The sequence below is a fragment of the Lepisosteus platostomus genome, chromosome 7 (assembly GCF_059453375.1).
Source record: "Lepisosteus platostomus isolate fLepPlt1 chromosome 7, fLepPlt1.hap1, whole genome shotgun sequence".
In the NCBI taxonomy this organism is placed as follows: Eukaryota; Metazoa; Chordata; class Actinopteri; order Semionotiformes; family Lepisosteidae; genus Lepisosteus; species Lepisosteus platostomus.
The window spans coordinates 13,033,517-13,053,047 of NC_142617.1; the positions used below are offsets into that span (position 1 = coordinate 13,033,517).

General features: G+C 38.0%; 1 protein-coding gene across 5 annotated transcripts; it reads left to right on the plus strand.

Moving 5' to 3' along the window:
- The first annotated feature begins 3,433 nt into the window (after window positions 1-3,433).
- chrna10a (cholinergic receptor, nicotinic, alpha 10a) lies at window positions 3,434-19,148 on the plus strand. Of its 5 annotated transcripts, XM_088639363.1 has the most exons (7): window positions 3,610-3,882; window positions 3,973-4,037; window positions 9,725-9,870; window positions 10,645-10,799; window positions 14,849-15,381; window positions 16,966-17,237; window positions 18,770-19,148. In XM_088639363.1, the coding sequence occupies exons 1-7, from the start codon at window positions 3,713-3,715 to the stop codon at window positions 18,893-18,895; spliced, it is 1,467 nt and encodes a 488-aa protein (XP_088495489.1). In that variant the 5' UTR covers window positions 3,610-3,712; the 3' UTR covers window positions 18,896-19,148. The 5 variants fall into 5 exon arrangements, with proteins under 5 accessions (XP_088495490.1, XP_088495489.1, XP_088495485.1 ...); XM_088639359.1 differs by lacking the exon at window positions 18,770-19,148 and having other exon boundaries at window positions 3,617-3,882; window positions 16,966-17,993; XM_088639360.1 differs by lacking the exon at window positions 18,770-19,148 and adding an exon at window positions 7,909-7,976 and having other exon boundaries at window positions 3,748-4,037; window positions 16,966-17,993.
- Window positions 19,149-19,531: the final 383 nt, after the last annotated feature.

A 19,531-nucleotide genomic window follows, 5' to 3' on the forward strand; every position in this document is an offset into this window, starting at 1 on the left:
TTTTCTGTTTCAGCCATTTCCTTTAATTTATGCACTGTTCTAGAAATGTTTTAACTGGTAATATTTGTAGAATTTGACTAGGTTATCTGCTACCCCCCAAAAAAAGCTTTTATTTTCCCCATCTAGTCCTCAAGTTTGTTTCTTAATTTGAAATATAAAACTTTCAGAACATGTTAGTGGTAAAATGTCACTTTCTGATTGCCTAGAGAGACTTCGCATTTCTACCTGAAAATGTTTATATTGAGCTGCAGTGTACACCCAGGTGAGTGCAAGGCTTTGGTTGTGGATGTATTTTCTAGAATATAAGATGCCACCAGTATGCTACTCCCTAAATGATGGATACTTTCCAGAGGGACCAAACAAATAGTCACTCAGCTGTAACAGGTTGTCCATAATACTGTCCAGTACATAGTGGACAGTAAATTTGCCCTCAAACTTGGTTCAGTGGCTCAAATGAGAGGAAATAATGCATTAAATGTTCCAGGCTACTTACTGGATATCTGTTTTATTTCGACCGTCAGGTGCATTGAATAGGACCTGAAGTTTTAAAACAAGTTATGATTGTATTCTGTGCTTTCTAGATTTGGGTTCTAGTCTCGTATTAAGTGCACTGTTAACAATGAATCATTTCCACGAACCTAAATTTAGACCTTTTGTGTCCCTTCTGGAACCTCAGGATTATTGTTACTGGAATGCAATCCTTATTCATTTCTCTTCAGGCTTCTTATGTACTTTCTTTTTGAGCTAAGAAAGATTAATCAGAGAACATCACTAGTGTGCTTTTTTTTATTTTGCATGGTGTTACGGATATTGTAGGGTTATGCCTAAAAAATAAAATGAACTGCTAAGTTAAAATGAAAATGATTTTCACTTTATGCAAAAGTATAAAAATTGCTTTGATTTTTCTATAAGTGTCTCTGTTCTGGAATTCTGGATAGCATTGCAATTTAACTGGTACCTCACCAATCTCAAATTCTGCTACAGGGGCGGACAGTAGATACTCTATTTGACTCAGTCAGGTGTCCATGTTAAGATGGTGAAATAGTCAGGGTTATAGGTCTAAACATGCTGCAGGTTTTTCAGAAGCTGCCTTGGTAATGTAACAAATTTCTTCTGTCAACCAGATACACGGATAATCTTAGTTGCAAAAATGTTAAGTGTACTATGGCTGTATTTGCCATTTGAATCTTTTTGCACAGACTCCATTCCTTGATCACTCCTCCAATTTGACATTGGAGAAGGAATTTCACAGCAAAGCACTTTTATTGCAATAAGTGTCACAGCAAAATAAATCTAATCTTTAACTCGCGTTTTCATCATATGTGGCACTACCCTGATTGTTTAATCCTGGTGGATTATGTCTTTATGTACTTTTTGTGTCTAATCTTTCATGGAAAAGCCTCATCCCACCCTTTGCTGTTCCTATTAAACAGCCTCAAAATAGCTTTAAAGATAGTGGGTCTTTAATCTGCTGAATGATTAAACATCAAGAACACATCACTGTGCTACAGCAAAAAGGCTATTATATTTTTTTTTCCTCCAATATACAAAGATGGACCAATCCTTTAACATGTGCTTATAAGCTGAAGGCGACAAGGTGGTGTATTGTTAACTCTCCCAGTCACGCTTACTATGCAGAAATGGATGCGAGATGTCATTGTGTTTTCCACATTCAATTAAATGTATTTAAATTACTATTAGCGGTTATCTTTCTGCATTGATTAACAGCTGCTGCTCACAGGAAAGATTGCCTTGCTCAGCATCTTGGGGAACGTCATCCCATGAGTTTCTCAAAGAGGAGTGCCTGGCTACAGCTTGTACAATTAAAAGTGGTAATTAACCATTTCAGGTGGATGCTGCACAGTGGTGGTGGTGGAGGGGAGTCCCCATTACCTGTAAAGTGCTTTGAGTGGAGTGTCCAGAAAAATGCTATATAAGTGTAAGCAATTATTACTTAATTTCCTTTGGTGTGGATGTTTCAGTAAATTATAATCAGTCTGTAGGTTGTTGCTTACCATTTTCAAATGGCATTTCCTATGGCCTCAATACCCCCTATCCAGTTGAATTGGAATTTGTACTGCAGCTTCTTTGTAATTCTCTTAATATGTTCAGAACAGAGTAACTGGAATGAGGCTGATTAAATCTTAAATATTTAATAATAATAATTATTATTAAATATTTATGGGGAAAAGGTCAAAAAGCACCCAGGAATGGTTCAAGACAAGATGCTGGACTGTTCTGAAGTGGCCAGAAATGAGTCCAGACCTAAATGCGACTGAACACCTGAGAGACATCTGAAAACAGCAGTTGGGAGAAGGCACCCTTCAAATCAGGGAGAACTGGAGCCGTTTGCACAAGAAGAGTGGGCCAAGCTGCCAGTACAGAGGTGCAGGAAGCTCATGGATGGCTATAGGAAGCGCTTGATTGCAGTTATTTTGACTAAAGCTTGTGCTAACAAATATTGAGAGTGGTGTGTCAATTTTTATCAAAGAATTTTGGAGACCAAATACTTTCAATTTCAACTTCTTTTTTAGACAAAATGTAGATGTATTTGCAAAAAGTGCAAGGTTGCCAATATTTTTGTCTATGACTGCATATATATTTCGTTATAAATAAACTATATTCTTGAGCAGGATAATATTGATAACATAAAAATGATAGCATTGGCACACGAATGATTCTGTAATCAGCTACGTCATTCGATCTCCGTATGGCTTGGATTTTACGTTTACGAAAAAGTAAATCCGAAATGGTCTAATGAAACGTGTGAAACGCGCCTCCATATGAAAAACTGAATTAATCAATTTTTCATATTTTATTGTTCTTCATTAATATAGAAATATTAGGAGGAACAGATATCCCTAGCTGTAACTTTCTAGACTATGTAACACGTGGCTTAAAAGGCGACGGTAATTATTTCATTACGAAACAAAAAGGATTGATCACTCCAGATGAGCCTTTGATATTATATTCCCTTTTACAATGAACTTGATGCGCACATACTGTAGCTGTCCTTTGTCCTGAAATGTTGACGTTGAAGATAAAAGTTAACAATACTCTAAACCTAAAATACAAGCAATAAAAACTCTCGAATTGCTTATGAACAAGGATTTGAGTGAGCTTTTTGCCTTTAACCATTTGTTACCTGATCCTCCATGAGTGCGTCTTCTACAAGTTTCTTGCGGTTACCGTTACATAGGAATTAGCCAGTACCTTCTCCTGCTAAATAATTCAAATGACCCTTCTCTCCGTTTCATTATTTACAGCCCTGCTACTATACAGTGAAAGAGTAGCCTTGCCTCCAGACATTTTTCACTGAGAAATATCTTTATGTAGAGTTAGAAGCTAAAATTAAAACTTTTAAATAACTTTATAGTTAAATCCGATGTACTGTAGAGCCTTGACCTAAAGTGTCATTTATTTATGATACAGGGAGTATCAGCTGGACAACGTTTCAATACGGTTCGGTGGAAATAAAATAGAAAAAAAGAAGAATGAACCAGACAGGAGGCAGAATAGTCCTGTAATCTTTAGTTAATCCTTGGACAAAGCTTGAATATTTTGTATTCCTGGGTACGTATCGTTTTATGTCGTCTGAATCCACAGCGGTGGCGGTTGGATGTGCTTAAGATAGCTATCCATGGGGGCCCCAGTAAAAAGAAAACTAAGGACATTTGCGTCATAACGATAAAGGGCCCTGCAGACAGAACACATGATAGCGCGATCAAGCCCGTTGATTTTGTCTTATTCGTCCGTCTCTTCACCGCCAGCGCAACGCATTGTCCAGGCAGGACTCGGGAAAAAGCCTTTCTCTCTCTTTCTTCCTCCCCCTCCTTTTTGCCTGTCCAGAACTACGCTCTACGACTCCGCTCCCGAGTTCCAGTATATATTATGTTCAATTCCAATGCGTCTTTCTCCTTGTCTCACGTTTTGAAGACGGAATAAAAGTTTTTTTTTTCTTCCTGTTTCCAGCAAGATGAGAGTATGGACAGTGAGAGTAACCATGCGGTTCCTCCTCTGTTTGAATTTATTGCCAGGTATTGTCCGTTTTCATTTTGAATTTCAGTTTGAATTTGATTACCGTTTCTGTCTTGGTACCCTGCAGCGGAGTTTCGAAGCGCTTTGCGCATTGTGCGTTACATTACTAGTCTGTTTAGATGTGTGAAAACGGGAATTGCGGTCATTTGGTAGGCGTAGTTTTTGAGAAGTACACATATTATTGCACACAGTATTCTTCAAAGTTTGATTTTGTTACCCCACGGGGTTGTGCTTTACTACGAGACGTTACCTAGCATCCCATTGTATTTATTAAACTATTTTTATTTATTTTGAGTCAACTAACCATTGGTTTTAACAAAATTATCAGAAGAGCATCTTTATTTTTTCATGAGATGTTTTTAATAGGTTAAATCTATGACAAAGCTGATTGTCAAATAAATCATTTTGTCTTACGAAAGTAGACTGCTACTGGTACAATATCAGTGACGTTTTCGCGTTCTGTGGTAGTACTGTATTGAGACAGGTATTTATACCTTGTAAAATTAAAGCTGCTATCATAGTTAAAGATTAGTTCCAATTGGTTACTTACTGCGGTTTCAAATCCTGACTAGGACATCGCTGTCTGTGGTTCCAAAATTACGCATGGCTAGCTGCGATATGTTTTGGACAGAATGGCATAACGCATATCATCATCGTTTTTAAGAGTTGTCGATTCCTCATCCTCTGGATAAACATCAGAACTCGGGTGTTTATCTCTAAATAGGATTTGGCTTAAACTGAGACGCACAGAATAGTCAATAAATTATAAATAAATAAAAAATGGTCTGCTACTCACATTCTGAATCTAAGAATTATCAGCAATGATGGGTATCATATGTGCCCCCCAGGATGGGCTGTGGTTTTACTGGAAATATCTTTCAATTTCATTTACACAATAATGTTGCATGTCCTGTGCTCCAGGAAAAAGCTTGGAACTCTGGTACCAGAAATGTGAACCCTTACCTGCTTGTAAATAATTAGTGCTCAGAACTCTCTTAACATAATATAACCAGATACTAAAACTAACCACAAGATAAGACGTTTCCACCAGGTGCTGTAGCTATGCTTTATAAATAAATAAATGAGAGGAAATGCCTCTTCTGTTCTTCGACTTCCCAGAGCTGATGGGAAAATAAGAGAGTGCAGTCTACAATATAATAGGTGCTATTCATTATTCCTAGAATATAATATGCCATAACTATGAAGCATTCATAAAAGTGTGAAATATTACAAAACACCTGACCTTGCTGATGTGACTTATTTCACCACTAAAATAATGATGAGTAGACTGGAAGGCTGATGTTCCCGTCTCTTTTGATCTTTGGGATAAATTGGAAGCTTTTGGCTTAAGGCTGCTCATTCAGGAGATAAGAAGGGCTCTATTTACCTGCTTTATTCGAGTCTTTCAGCAATAGGACCTGCACAAATACAGCTTTCTCAGTAAGAAAGGTTTAAATGCAGACATCTATGCCGTACCTACTGTATAGTCCCATAAATCCACTCTCTAAGTTAATATTAGAGTTTTTGAAGTGTTCATCATGTAGCTGTTTTGAAAAGCTTATTGTTTTTTCAGATCACATCAGAGGAATTACAGACAAAAGAAATTGTTTTTCAGTATTTTTAAGTACAGACAGCTTTTCAACAAGTGTTAAGTATCAACTTGTTTCACTTTGATAAATTAGATCTGACATGGTATTTTACATAACTGTATGTGAATAGCAGCAAAAACAGCTTTAAAATCCCACAAAAATACCCCCACAGTTGTTCAATTTTGCATCTAAAACTCATTGACATTTAAACTTGTGATTAAAGCAACTGGTATAAAGTACAACATGCAATGGGCTGATCTCGTGATCTGTGGTGTCTGTAACTGAATCCTTTAGAGGTAACTTCCTTTTCCTGTGAGACAAGATAAACATGTGCTCTGCCTTTCTGGTAATCTTAATGAGTTATTTGATATTAAACCAGGAAGATGACTTTGCATGTAATATTTCAGCATGCAAAGTCATGCATGGAAAGTCATACTTCACTCAAGTCTAGGCTCTGAGAGTCAGTGTTTCAGTCACACGTGTTCTCAATAAGCTGTCATGCAATTTCATTAAAACCAGGTTGCGATAATGCAGACACTAAAATTATTATTGTTACTATTAATTAATTGTTGATTTAGACCAATCTCTATAGTTTCTAACATTAATAATTATAATGTCAACAGCTAATACTGCTATTATTAAGATTATGACTACATAAATGGTTATGTTTTTACTGTTATTCCGATTTTACTCCTGATAATATTTTCAAAGTTAGTACTAAAAAATGAAGACATCAAGACATCATAAGCAAAAAAATGCATTGCTATTCAGTGTATCTTTAGGGAAATGCATGCAACATACAGTAGTTAAGTCAGTTCTAAATACTGTATGTTCCTGGTCTAGGTGCTGCGTTATGATTCTGATGTCATTGACTGGATTATCTGAAATGATCCATGTCTCTTTTCATCTACACACCCACAGCTGTTTCCCTTGGATCTCAGCTCTGGAGCCTCTTGTTTTGGGTGATCTCATGTAATCCAGTGCAATACTGTATGCTCTCACAAGCGGTTAGTGATGCAAGGCAGGCAGTGCCAGCATCTGGTTTTGTCAAATCCTGGCAATGATTCAGCTTACAATTGTGGACTAGAATACAAAGTTTAGTTCCTATTTTAATTGCTCATCCTCTTATGCTATAAGATCCCTTTTGTTTCATTTCCAAAAGAACCAAGAGAGAAAACTTAACAGTTTCAGTAAAGAGACATATAAACACCTCTATCCAGACAATTCTATCCATCTGGTCGTGGCAGCTATTGAATTGTTCAGGCAAATAATGTCTCATCTTGTCCAGCTGTGAAGGGCAGTTTGTGCATCATGGGCATGTTAACTGCCTCATTAGGGATTAGAGTCTTCAGTCCCCCTGGAATCAGTTAATTGAAAGTGCCTGTGTAAATTGCTGACTGACTATACTGCTGCAACTCCTATTTTTCAGAATCAAACTTCCCCAGATAGTACAAATGAGAAAGCCTGAAGCACAGTTATTCCCTGTCTTTGCAGTGATTCTATCTGAATGTTCATGCCAGGTATTGAGGAATAATGATATCGGCACACACTCCAGCAAGGCTGTGAGTCGACCATCTCTAATTACTTAGCATGGCAAAGAGCAATATTTTACAAGCTATACTCTCATTGAACCTCTCATAAGTCTTCACTAATATGTTAAAGGTCTCTCTGCTGTACACAGGAAATAGGTTCATATTCAGGGTTGCTATAAGAATTAAATGTGCTTGGCTAGTGTGTACTGCCCTGCAGCAGTAAAACCTCAGCAATGATCTGGTAGAGAAACGCTTGTAATATTGGTAATACACTCTCATGTAAAAAAAATTGCAGTTGCCTCTGAACAAAAGTTTGAAATTAATAATAATTCCTTACATTTATATACAGTAGCACGGTTTTAGACTCTCGCACTGAAAGCGCTTTACAGGCAATGGGGAACTTTCCTTCACCACCACCAATGTGTAGTCCCACCTGGATAATGCCATAGTGCAGCAGTTCTCTCACCACACACTAGCTATCAGTGGGGAGGAGAACAGAGTAATTAAGACAATTTATTGATGGGGATTAGCAGAGGGCCATGCTTGGTAAAGACCGGGGGGGAAGTTGTCCAGGAGACTGGGATAACATCTCTATTCTTTTCTAAATTGATGTGATATTAGTTTAACAGGGCTCTAGGAAGGAGAATGCCAATACCATATTTGGCAGCTGTGGTGTGTAAACATATCTCATTAGCATGTAGGCTGACCTACTATACACTTTCTCATTACATAAACCTTCCACTTTAAAGAAGCAGAGGTGTGTGGCAGAGACGTGTCCTTCTGTGTGGGGAACGCACTGCATGCTCAACTAAGTCAGGTAACCAGTTAACCAGCAAATGACCCATTTTTTTTCTCATCAAATGGCTTGAGCCATGGTGCAGTAATCCTTCAGCTGTCGTTGGCATGTTCTGATGCCACATGGCGCAGAATGTAATTTCTAATCTATAAATTCCAAAAAGGCTTATCATCTGCTCTGTTCCTAACAGGCTGTGGCAGAAGACCTCGCTCCCCACTAACTACATTATTCTTAACTACGAGAGTTAGGAAGCATAACTCAAAACCGTCTCAAAGGTATAATTAATTATGGCAAAAGAATACTTATGTTCTTCTTCCGAGGTTTGAACTTATAATAAGTGATTTTTTCTTATTAAATTGAAGGCCCCCTCGAGCAATAAAATTGATTAATATTGTCTTTTTCTATATGATGCCATATGTATGATATAGCCACACAAAGCCAAATACTTCCTCTGTGGTGCATGCTGGACAACAGTGACATTTTAACAAATATGCTTTGGCATGTTTCTGGTATTTAAGGATTATGGTGGTCATCGTTATTCAAAAGGGATTAACAAAGATTATTGTGTGTAATTGGAAATGTCATGGGACATATTAGAGTTCCCATTTGGTTTTATACAGCTGTCTCCTGGGATGCAGTGATTTATTTTGATACCCGGGGAATGCACATATGGATGGAGACATAAACAGACAACAGAGAACTTAATGAGACTTACAGCTGTTTGTTACTGCTGCTTCACAATGCAGGGATTTACCTGATCTCCACAGATGCATAGTCATGACAGATATGTAATCTGCTCCTGAATCCATCCTTGTGATTAGAATCTTCCAGGGCCATCTGTTGTGAAGACACATGTGCTTCTGATAGTTGCCTGGTGTCTAATGCCATTATGTTTTGTGGGATGTGAATTTTCACAGCATCTGAACTCTGTGGTACATTTAATAATAATTGTGTATTATGTTCAATTATGTCAATTTACCTTCATCTCCATTCCCTGAATTCATTCTATGGATTGATCATCTAGTTCAGCTGCTTTCATAGTCTCTTTGTTTCTGATCTGAATAGTGACTGTTTTGCTTTTGGGTCTTTACCAGTTAAACAATATCTCTTTTAAATATGGAGCAAACTGTGCAGAAGATCTGACACAACTTCAAACAGAAGTATTTTCATACTTTGTCCTATATTTTTAGAATATCGTGTTTTCAGTGTTACTGGTGCCAAAAACACCCTTGCAGTTCATATTTGACTGCATTTACAGTACAGAGAAAAGAGCAACGGCTGTGAGTCTTAGAACCTCACAGAGCTGGCATTAAAGTAGTTCTTAGGGAAAACTAAAGTGATGTTTGAAGAACATTCTGTTCTCATAGGAATTGAAGTACTGTTAATGGAATCAAGACAGAAAAATTCAACAATTAATGTGGACTTGGGCCTGTTAACAACTGATAATAGATGTACTGTAAGCAATACAAGAACCAGTATGATTAAATTAATTGAATACGTGTATAATTAATTACCTTGCCTCCATAACAGTACATACACCCTCTTAAACCACTTAGTATGAATTGGAAGTTGGGTCACAAAGAATCATGATTATTGAGACAGTGTTATTCCTGCTTAAATATATAATACCCTAGTTTGGTGTCCCCCCACAAATACATACCCAGGTGGTGATTTTAACAAGGAACTGAGAAGACAATGAAATAATTTATTGCAGACAGGAGTATTACCAGAATATGCCTCTAAAATGGGGAAAACTCTCTCTGTGACAGCCTGCTGGGGAGCCCAAGGGAAATATGCCCACAAGCTGCTGAATGATTTGTTTGCCAACTACACAAGTGCACTGAGGCCAGTGGAGGACACCGATAAAGCCATGAACGTCACTCTGCAGATCACCTTGTCCCAGATCATCGACATGGTGAGAATGTTCCCATGATGCTTCAGATTAAGGAAGTGGTTTTGCTGCATGGTTTCAGCAGTCTTAAGTGCTGCACCAGCAGAGCAGTTTTGCTTAAATTGCTTAATCCATTGCATGATGCCACTAGAGGTTAGAATTAATTTGCCATAATAATGCCATTTTTCCACAGTAGCATACTGTACCTGCATAAAATGAAAATTAAGAGAATTAATTTATATTATGTGAAATTATTAATGAAATATTAAATTAAATTAAAGTATTAATATTTACTTTGTATTATTGGTGTGCTAACCCCTATAGAATGTGTATCTGTATAAAAACAGACTGAGTAAGATTGTGAATGTAGCCAGCAAAATTATTGGTGAACAACAGCAACTACAGTGTTCAGACTTTTACGTCAAGCAAATGGCGCAGAAGCCCAATATAATCATTAACTGCCTTGACCACCCAGTGTACAGTGAATATGAGCTCCATCCTTCTGAGCGGTACTTTGGGCTGCCTAGATTCAAGAGCAACAGAACTAAATCCTCTCTTATTCCCACAGCTATTAACCTGCTCAATCTGGATCATTGACTGTATATTTACTTTGTCTGTATATTTTCTTTTTCATCGTACTGTACATCTGTTAAATGCCTTGTGTGTTAAATATATTGTGTAATATGTTATGTCTTTACCTGCCTGCAAAGCAAATTTCCCATTTGGGACAATAAAGTAAGTATCAGACAGACTCATAAAGAAGACTCTTGTCCTTGTAAGTGTTCCTCTCTGTTTCAGGATGAGCGGAACCAGATCCTCACAGCATACCTGTGGATCCGACAGGTGTGGATAGATGCATACCTCACCTGGAATAAGGATGATTATGATGGACTTGATACCATCCGCATACCTAGTAGTTATGTATGGAGACCTGATATAGTCCTATATAACAAGTAGGTCGGACTGGTATTAAGATCATCGGTTTGATCCCCATCCTTTCAACTGTCCGCCCCACACCTCTCTCCTTCCTCATTCTCTCCCTCCACATTGTCGAGGCACAAGGAGGACACTCCTAGAAGCTCCTTTTTCAAGGGAGTGTCCTAGCAGCTGAATATTTCTGCTTTTTACAGCAACATTACTCAGATTGTGCAGAGACCTCAGCTCTGCCTTACTGTAAGTTCTGATATTTCTGTCTTACAAATAACATACCCTAGTGAGTAGGCTTTGATACGAGAAGACACGAAGCTGTCAAGAACCAAAAAATAGAAAATCGTGTCAGATAAATATTTTTTTTTTAAATAAAAAAAATTAAATTCATGGTCAAAACTTTAATTCACAGTCAAGAACAATCATTTTCATGTTAATGTTTAGCGTAAAAAACAAATGATAAAGTTTATATTTTACAGGGGTTTACCAGATATGTAACAAAGGACAATTGGTTTGGTATTACTTGAGCATAAAACAGGATTGATTACAAGCAACACATATTGTGTTGCAGTGGGAAGTAATCAAGTTAAGACTGACATTTATGTACAGTGTAATGTATTAACACTGTAAATAATAGTGAGGCAGTTCAGAAGGTCTGCCTGTGTAACCTCTTGGAGGCAATAAAGCAGTTACTCTTGCCAGTTGCTGAATTAAGACAATACTTAAAAAATACCAGTAAAGTTAAATATGGGGAGAGCAAGACTCCCCCTATGTACTTTCTTGCATAAGCTATTCAAAACATAGCTAATATGAATTAACACAAAATTAAACATCATCACAGGGATTGAGAGCTTATTAACTGTAGAGCTGAATGTGCCTCAACTGCCAACTGCACAGGCACAAGCAGCATGCCAGACCATAGAATGGAAGGACTGTCTGCCGAAATGTCTTTTTTGAAGATACATATAAAAACTCACATAACTGTTTCTGTAAATGCTGCCTTGGCTCAATGCCACAGCTGCAGTTACAGAGCTCGGCTACAGAGCCTACAACAAGTGTACCGAAAACACGACCACTCCTCAGATCCAGATAAAGCGGTCTCCAGCACTCTGAGAGTAACGAATTGATAAAAAGCAGAAAACAGAAAACAGGGAGCAAGTAATGAAGACAAGCTCTTCTGCCTTTGCTTTCCTTGTGCCTTTGCTTCCATCCAGAAACCCACCATGGCGCTGTGGCTGATGACTGTGAGTACATACATATATTTAATAATTTTTGTTTTGTTACTGGTCAGGTTTTGTGAACAGGCCAAATTTGAACAGAAGTGCAATTTATGTACAAATCTATTTTTTTTGCCAGCAGGGGATATTTGGGACTGAGAAAATGGTATTTAACTGATGTGCTTATCTTGTCTGTGGCATTATTTGATTAATCTCCTGTAGAGGGGTTTTCAGTTCCAACATGTCTCCACTTTAATGGGATTTCATATTAACATTTCATATCTTCAAATACCAGCGCTAAATTATTTTTCAATCCTAATACAACAAACAGATTTGTCTTCAGTTTGTCCAAGCCTTTGATATAATCAAACTGAAAGCTGGATTTAGAAAAGAAATGAAGTATATGTTTGGTATCTGTTGCATCAATGAACATTTATGCAAATATGAAAAAAATAAGACAGTAAGGAGCATCACAAATCTGTCAAAACTAATTCTATATTTTCCCAAATACACTAAGTTTGAATTTATTCACTCCCTGTATATTCATTGTAAACACTTGCTGGAAATGTACTACAGCAGTGCTCTGTGGTCATGTGGTATTGTAGGTCCTCGAAGTTTTAAGAACATTATATTATATGTTATATTTATTTGGTAGTCAGTAGATATAAAAGGAGGCTGCACATAGAAATAGTAAAGTTTGCATGATTAATCAGCACAGGGAAGATCGGAGAATTGTCAGACACAGGCAAATTGTTATTTGATCTCCATACAGTTGGCCGTGCCAGTTATGACTGTAGAGGTCATCACTGAGATCAAGCTCAGTGGGATGTTTGCTATCCCACCAAAGAGGGAAGCTAAGGAAGTTTTACTGAAATGTCATGGCAACAACTGGGAAAGTTAAAAAAACAAAGCTCTCAAAAACTGCCATTTGAAATTCACTTAATGATTCTGGTGTTTGGGGCAGAATCCCATAGCACCATAAAAAGTAAAGACACGAGTCTACCAAACAACAGCTACTTGACTCCAGGTCAGATGGGACCACATGATGTAGCTGGGTGACATACAAAATGAGTTTTTGGACAGTCTCATCGGTGGTAAGATCATCACATAGTGGTGAATCTCAAGTTTAAAAAGAATGTTATCCCTTCTGTAAAGAGAGAGCATATTTTGAAGCCTGTGATTCTGGTATCCTTTTTAGAATCTATTGACAGATGGATTCCAAAAGTATATCGGATATTTTAGGTAATCTTGTGTTTTTTTCTGCTTAGAAGGTTAAGCTTGGTTGTAAGTGGACTTTACAGCATGATAAAGACCCAAAGCACCTAGTAACACATGGTTAAAGGAGCATAAAATTAATATTCCTGATTGGACAATAAAATGTCTGGACTGCAATCCAGATAAGATAAGATCACTTTATTAGCCATATACAATTTCTTGCATTAGGAATTCATCTTTTCACATACCACAACTTGCTCTCCATGAGACACACAGACAGAGAGAAGCTTGGGGTAAGAGTGCATGGTCAGCCATTGTACAGCTCCCCTGGAGCAGTTGGGGTTAAGGGCCTTGCTCAGGGGCCCAACAGAGTAGGATTCCTCTGCCGGCCACAGGATTTGAACCAGCAACCTTCCAGCCACAGGCGCAGATCCTTAGCCACAACAGATCCACTTATCCATGAATAGAGTATTTGTGACATGAACTAAAGACATTAACAAGTTGCATAATATTAAGGAACGGGAGACGTTCTAAATGGAGAAATGGTGAAATATCCCTATGGAGAAGGGTCTGAACCATTTAAAATGCTATAGGAAGGAATACTGGATATCTCAGTTTTTTATGTTAAATTATTGTTTATTCAACAAATACTGAGTCTACACTTCCAATTATTTTGGTGTGAAAATCAGCTTTCACTTACTTTTTATTAAAGGTATGAATACATTTGGAGTCAACAGTGGTTCCAGAACTAAATGTTTCATACCAAAAAATAATTCTCACTCTGCTGGTGTAACATTTGACACTAATACAGATTTGTTACTGAATCCTGTGTGCTTTGACACTAGGGGAATACTAAGTGCTCCTGGCATTTTTTACATACTGTAGATGAGAGCTTGGGGATGTAATGTTTACAGAGGTCTAGATAATAAAAAAATAATTGATGAAGTTTCATGTGCTCTTAAAAGTAAACCTGGGTTGCTGCATAAACGTACTAAAAACAACAAGGCTGTTTATGAAAAACAAAAATGAAAGAGTCTGAAGATCAGTACTGATGATGCAGGTGAATCAATGTGATTTCTTTTCTGACCCAAGTGGCTCTGCCTTTCAATATACCGGGTTGCTTGCGTTTAAAAATTCATGCTGTTTTTGTTTGGCTCACAGGGGGTACTCACTGCATTGCAGGTTTTTCATGATAGTGTACATCGTCTGCTTGTCCCTGATAAAGGGACTTTCTGTTTTGCTGAAAGACCCAGCATGCAAACAATACAGAGTAAATGGCAAGCGTTCCACATAGGCAAAAATGAATGCTAGAATCGTCTGATCTTGCAAAATCTGTCATTGCAGTCATTTTTGTGAGGTTAATTTAGAGGCTTGGTTATGAGGAATTATGTCTTTCAGTTGCGGTACATAATGCCATTAAAATTGTGCTCTACATTGTGCTCTGCACCTGTCCTTTCACAATTCAGCTATATTTAATGTCTTTACTTATATTATACACCAATGCAGGACATATAAGACAAAAGTGAACAACCCCTAACCAACAACCTGGGCATCCAGTTTACAACAGGGTATCGAGATGCCATTTCTAGTTCTGCAGCCCTTCCTCTCTCAGCAGGTGGTTTTGTGACTGCTCTGTGTTTCAGCGCCGATGACCAGTTCACGGGCTCGATGGAGACGAACGTGGTGATCAGACATGATGGCCAGATCATGTGGGACTCTCCGGCCATCACCAAGAGCTCCTGCAAGGTGGATGTCTCCTTCTTCCCCTTTGATGCCCAGCAGTGTCGGCTGACCTTTGGCTCCTGGACATACAATGGCAATCAAATCGATATCCTGAATGCGCTGGACACCGGGGATCTGACTGATTTCGTGGAGAACGTGGAGTGGGAAGTCCTAGGCATGCCGGCCAAGAAGAGTGTTATCCTGTATGGTTGCTGCTCTGATCCCTACCCCGATGTTACTTACACTCTCAATCTGAAGAGGAGGGCTTCCTTCTACGTCTTCAACTTGCTCATCCCCTGTGTCATGATCTCCTTTCTGGCCCCGCTTGGTTTCTACCTTCCTGCAGATTCTGGGGAGAAGGTTTCCCTGGGAGTCACTGTGCTGCTGGCTCTCACTGTCTTTCAGCTGCTGGTTGCTGAGAGCATGCCCCCTTCGGAGAATGTGCCACTCATTGGTGAGTCAGTTAGACATGACTGGATCAGTTCCTTGGGTTCATCTAAAGGCTAGTTATATGGGTAAGGGTTATAGACAGGCTGAGACCTGGGCAGATATTTAAAACAAGTAAATGACAGGCTTTTTAAAGTGTCTTTTTATAGTATTATGATTTTGCATTTGTATTAAAACAATACTGTAGTTTTGTTTATTGAAGAGGTTTTGTTTATTGAAGAAACTCATATATGAGTGTTTACTTTGCAGTCAGCAACTTCAGTGCAAGTGAAAATAAATGAGGAAGAAACATATGCTGTAAATAATAATTGTTTCTGATTTTCCAGTGACTAAAGTTGTATATAAAATATATTGACTGTTATAATTGTAGTGGGAATACAGGCTAAACCAGATCTCTGAATTCTCACAAAAATGAGAAATATAGCATGAAAAAAATGTAAAGATGAAAATTCTATACTGTTAACTTGGTATGTAAAAATACAGGAGCCAATGAGTTCAACATGATGCCATTAACATTGAGCAAAGGTGGTTAACTATTCAGAAAGTATAGGAATTTTGAATTACTTTGTGGGATAATACTAAGATATGAATGAGAACAAAACAGGGCTGACATACAGATCCTTTAGATTCAGATTATTTTATTTTCAGGACCAAAATGGTAATAGATGCATGAATAATTTAAAGCTGGGGTTGATGTAAACTTTACATGTTTGTAACTTCAGGTATATTAAACTAATGGTTGAACCTTTAATGAATTGAAAAAATTTGTCAGTTCATTTCTGTGCAGTGCTAGAAAGTGCTTAATTTCACTGGCTATCATCAGGAAGCTTTCTGATTTTAAATTGCGTTCTTTAATTGGAGTAAGTATGGAACTGTATAGGAGGGGAGTGTATTACAAGCTACACTGCCATGTTGTTAAAGCCGATACCCTGGCCTCTTTCAAGAAACAGCTGAATGATCCTCAGATCAATTAGCTAGAGAGTTTGAATGGCCATCTCTTGTTTGTGACCACTCTTATGTTTGAAGTCATTTATCGTCACAAGTGGCAATTAAAAACAAACAGATTTTCTTTGAAGAATTACATTTGACATGATAAATATGAGGTGGCACGGTGGTGCAGCGATTATTAGCATGGGCCCTAGTTCAATTCCTGGGCTGCTTTAGTCTGTACAGTATATTCTCCCTAAGCTTGTAAAATGCACATCCTCTGCATGCTCCTATTTCCTCTCACAGTCTAATGAGATACTTTTAGGTTAATTGGCTTCTGGAAAAACTGGCTCTAGTGCAAGTGTGTACCATGTGATGGATTGGTGCCCCATACTGGGTGTATCCAGCCTTGTGCCCATTACTTGCCAAGACAGTCTCTGGCTCCCCTGTGACCCTGTGTTGGATAAACCAGTAAAAAATGGATGGATGAATGGATAGTAGGACTGCTTTATTAATCAATCAGTATTCTCTATACATGTAGCACTTTTCAATCTAGAACATTCTCAAGGCACTTACAAAAACCTGAACTGAGTAGTGTAAAAAATGCCTCTACGTTTTTCTGTTGTACGAGCCTTATAAAAGCATTATTTTCCTTTTCCCATAGGAAAATACTACATTGCCACAATGACCATGATTACTGCCTCAACTGCGTTGACCATCTTCATCATGAATATCCACCACTGCGGCCCGGAAGCCAAGCCAGTACCCAGATGGGCCAAAAAGGTCATCCTGCAATATATGGCCAGAATCTTCTTTGTGTATGAAGTGGGTGAGAACTGCACCAGCCCCCAGCCCGAAAAACCAGAGCCCAGTTCTCAGACCAGCACGGGCTGGACCATGAATGGACAAGCCAGGAAAGACGACTTTGTGCTGAAGGTGAGGAGGAGTCAAGAGGGCCTGGCTCAAAAGATTCAGGCCCTCAAAGACGAGATAGAGCAGGGTGTGAGCCCCGATGGTACTGGTGGGGAACACCCCACCAAAACCTACGGCTCCTGGAAGGAGGAGGGGACGTTTGTCAGTTTAGACCACGGAGACTTGAATGGTAGAGGAGGAAGTGTTAAAGGTAAGGAGGCAGTTTGCAAAGCCCAGTGTCTGTGCCACCATCAGCAGCTATTAAGGAACATTGAATACATCGCCAATTTCTACCGAGACCAGAGGGCCACCCAGAAAAGGACTGGTGAGTGGAAGAAGGTGGCCAAGGTCATGGACCGCTTCTTCATGTGGATCTTCTTCATCATGGTGTTCTTCATGAGCTTGCTCATCATGGGAAAGGCCTTATGAGGGATGAAGAACGGGCAAAAACCATTGAAATGACTGTTGACCATTCAGTTGGAAAATTAATGTCTCAGTAGTAAACATCCGTGGAAAGCAGTAAGAAACGAAGGGGTTACTTTTGTTTTGGTCTAAGTCTTAGAGCACTGTTACCAAGTAGTTTCTCCCAACTTTCTAATGCTGTTCCGAATTAGGTTGAGCAACCAGTTTCTGGCGAATATCAAGCCAAAAGAACCACCTTCCCAATGTCCCAAAAACCAATAAATAACTGAATTGCAAAAGAATGAAAATATGCTTTCTGAAAGTATTATTTATGTGTATTATGAAAAATGTAATAAAGTACCTTCCTTTTTATAATGTGGATAACTTTTACTCTTGCATTTTTTGTTACAATCACTAATACAGTACATCCTTTTAGTTGACATTTGTTTAATTTGTATATGTAAAAATATAGGTTATCGTTGTCATGTCACAATGCTAGTATATGCAGGCAAGCTCCATGAAATGAAATATGGTGTAATGGTGCATGTGCTTACAAACTCTAACTCAATACACATCACAGTTTTGTATTTTTCATGATAATTAAAACTATTTTCTGGAATGATATATTTAAAATGTGCATCTCATTCTAAACTTATAATTGTTCATACCCCAAGTCCATATGACCCTATCCTTACTCTTCTCTGTTATTGAAACAACTTTGAACTTTCTTCCAATTTCATGTTGAAAAAATGTGTACAAAGATTATATGAACCATCGAGCCAGGAAATAATAATTTCAAAGCTTACCTGTGCTTAAGATATTTGCGATTCAGCAATGTACTTTGCACTAGAAGGGCTAATGGCAGTCATAATGCACAAGCAGTGCTATGTAGAAAAACAACAGCAACACCTAAGTGCAGATTTTTACCTTGCAAGTCCTTACAAAACAGTACATACATTTTGGACACTTCACATATTTTGAGATGTTTAATAACTGGTTTTTGCACTTTGGCTTAAAGTGTAATGTGTAAAGTGTAAAGGATCTATAAGTAGTATCTGCAGTACATTTTGGTTACACGTATATGAAGATCATTGTACAACTGTAAAACTTGCCTGCTGGCCACGAATCAACGACAAAACATTCCATTGTTTCAGAAAAAGAAGACGTCATGGAAAGAAACTTCAACACCAGGTTCAATTGCAGGGAAAACGTCAAGCACAAGCAGTCCTTGGACAAAGCACAAAAACTACACAAAAATGAGTTTTTGGACAGGCATTTAATGTAATGGTATGTGGTGACTTTCTCTGAATAGCTGACAATACTCTGGTGATTTGGTTACTGAATGTCTGCTGTCAGCCTGTTTAAGTAAAATGAATGAATTTAAAAGCATCTACAAATGACTAGAACCTACTTTCCATGATTGTGCAAAAAATCAATTATTTATTCTGAGTACTAAAATCGAATAGTTTGTAGGAGCTCTCAAAATGCATAGAACCCTCTGCATGAAAAATAAAGAAATAATCTCATATTAAATATTGGTTGTACCTTTGTGAAATTGAATTAAAGTCAGTGTTATCCAATAAAAAATCCCCTATATGAGGGTTTACTCTGTATTGTCAGGTGTGTGTACATCTTTCTTAAACGCCATCATCATGAAAATTGAACAATTTCTGAAAGGATCACGAGATGGAGAGATTATTACGAGGTACTGATCCCCAAAAAACAAAGTCACGGCATGGCAGCTTTTTGCCAATTTAGCTGTCAAGTCTGAACTAACAAAATAAGCAGAGTGTGAATATCCATTAATGTTGGACAATTATACTTAATTATATGACTTTGAGATATAACCCTTTGAAGACTACTTTAACTGTGGTTTGAATTTTCCTTACTATCTTAAATGCATAAAGGCTTTGTAG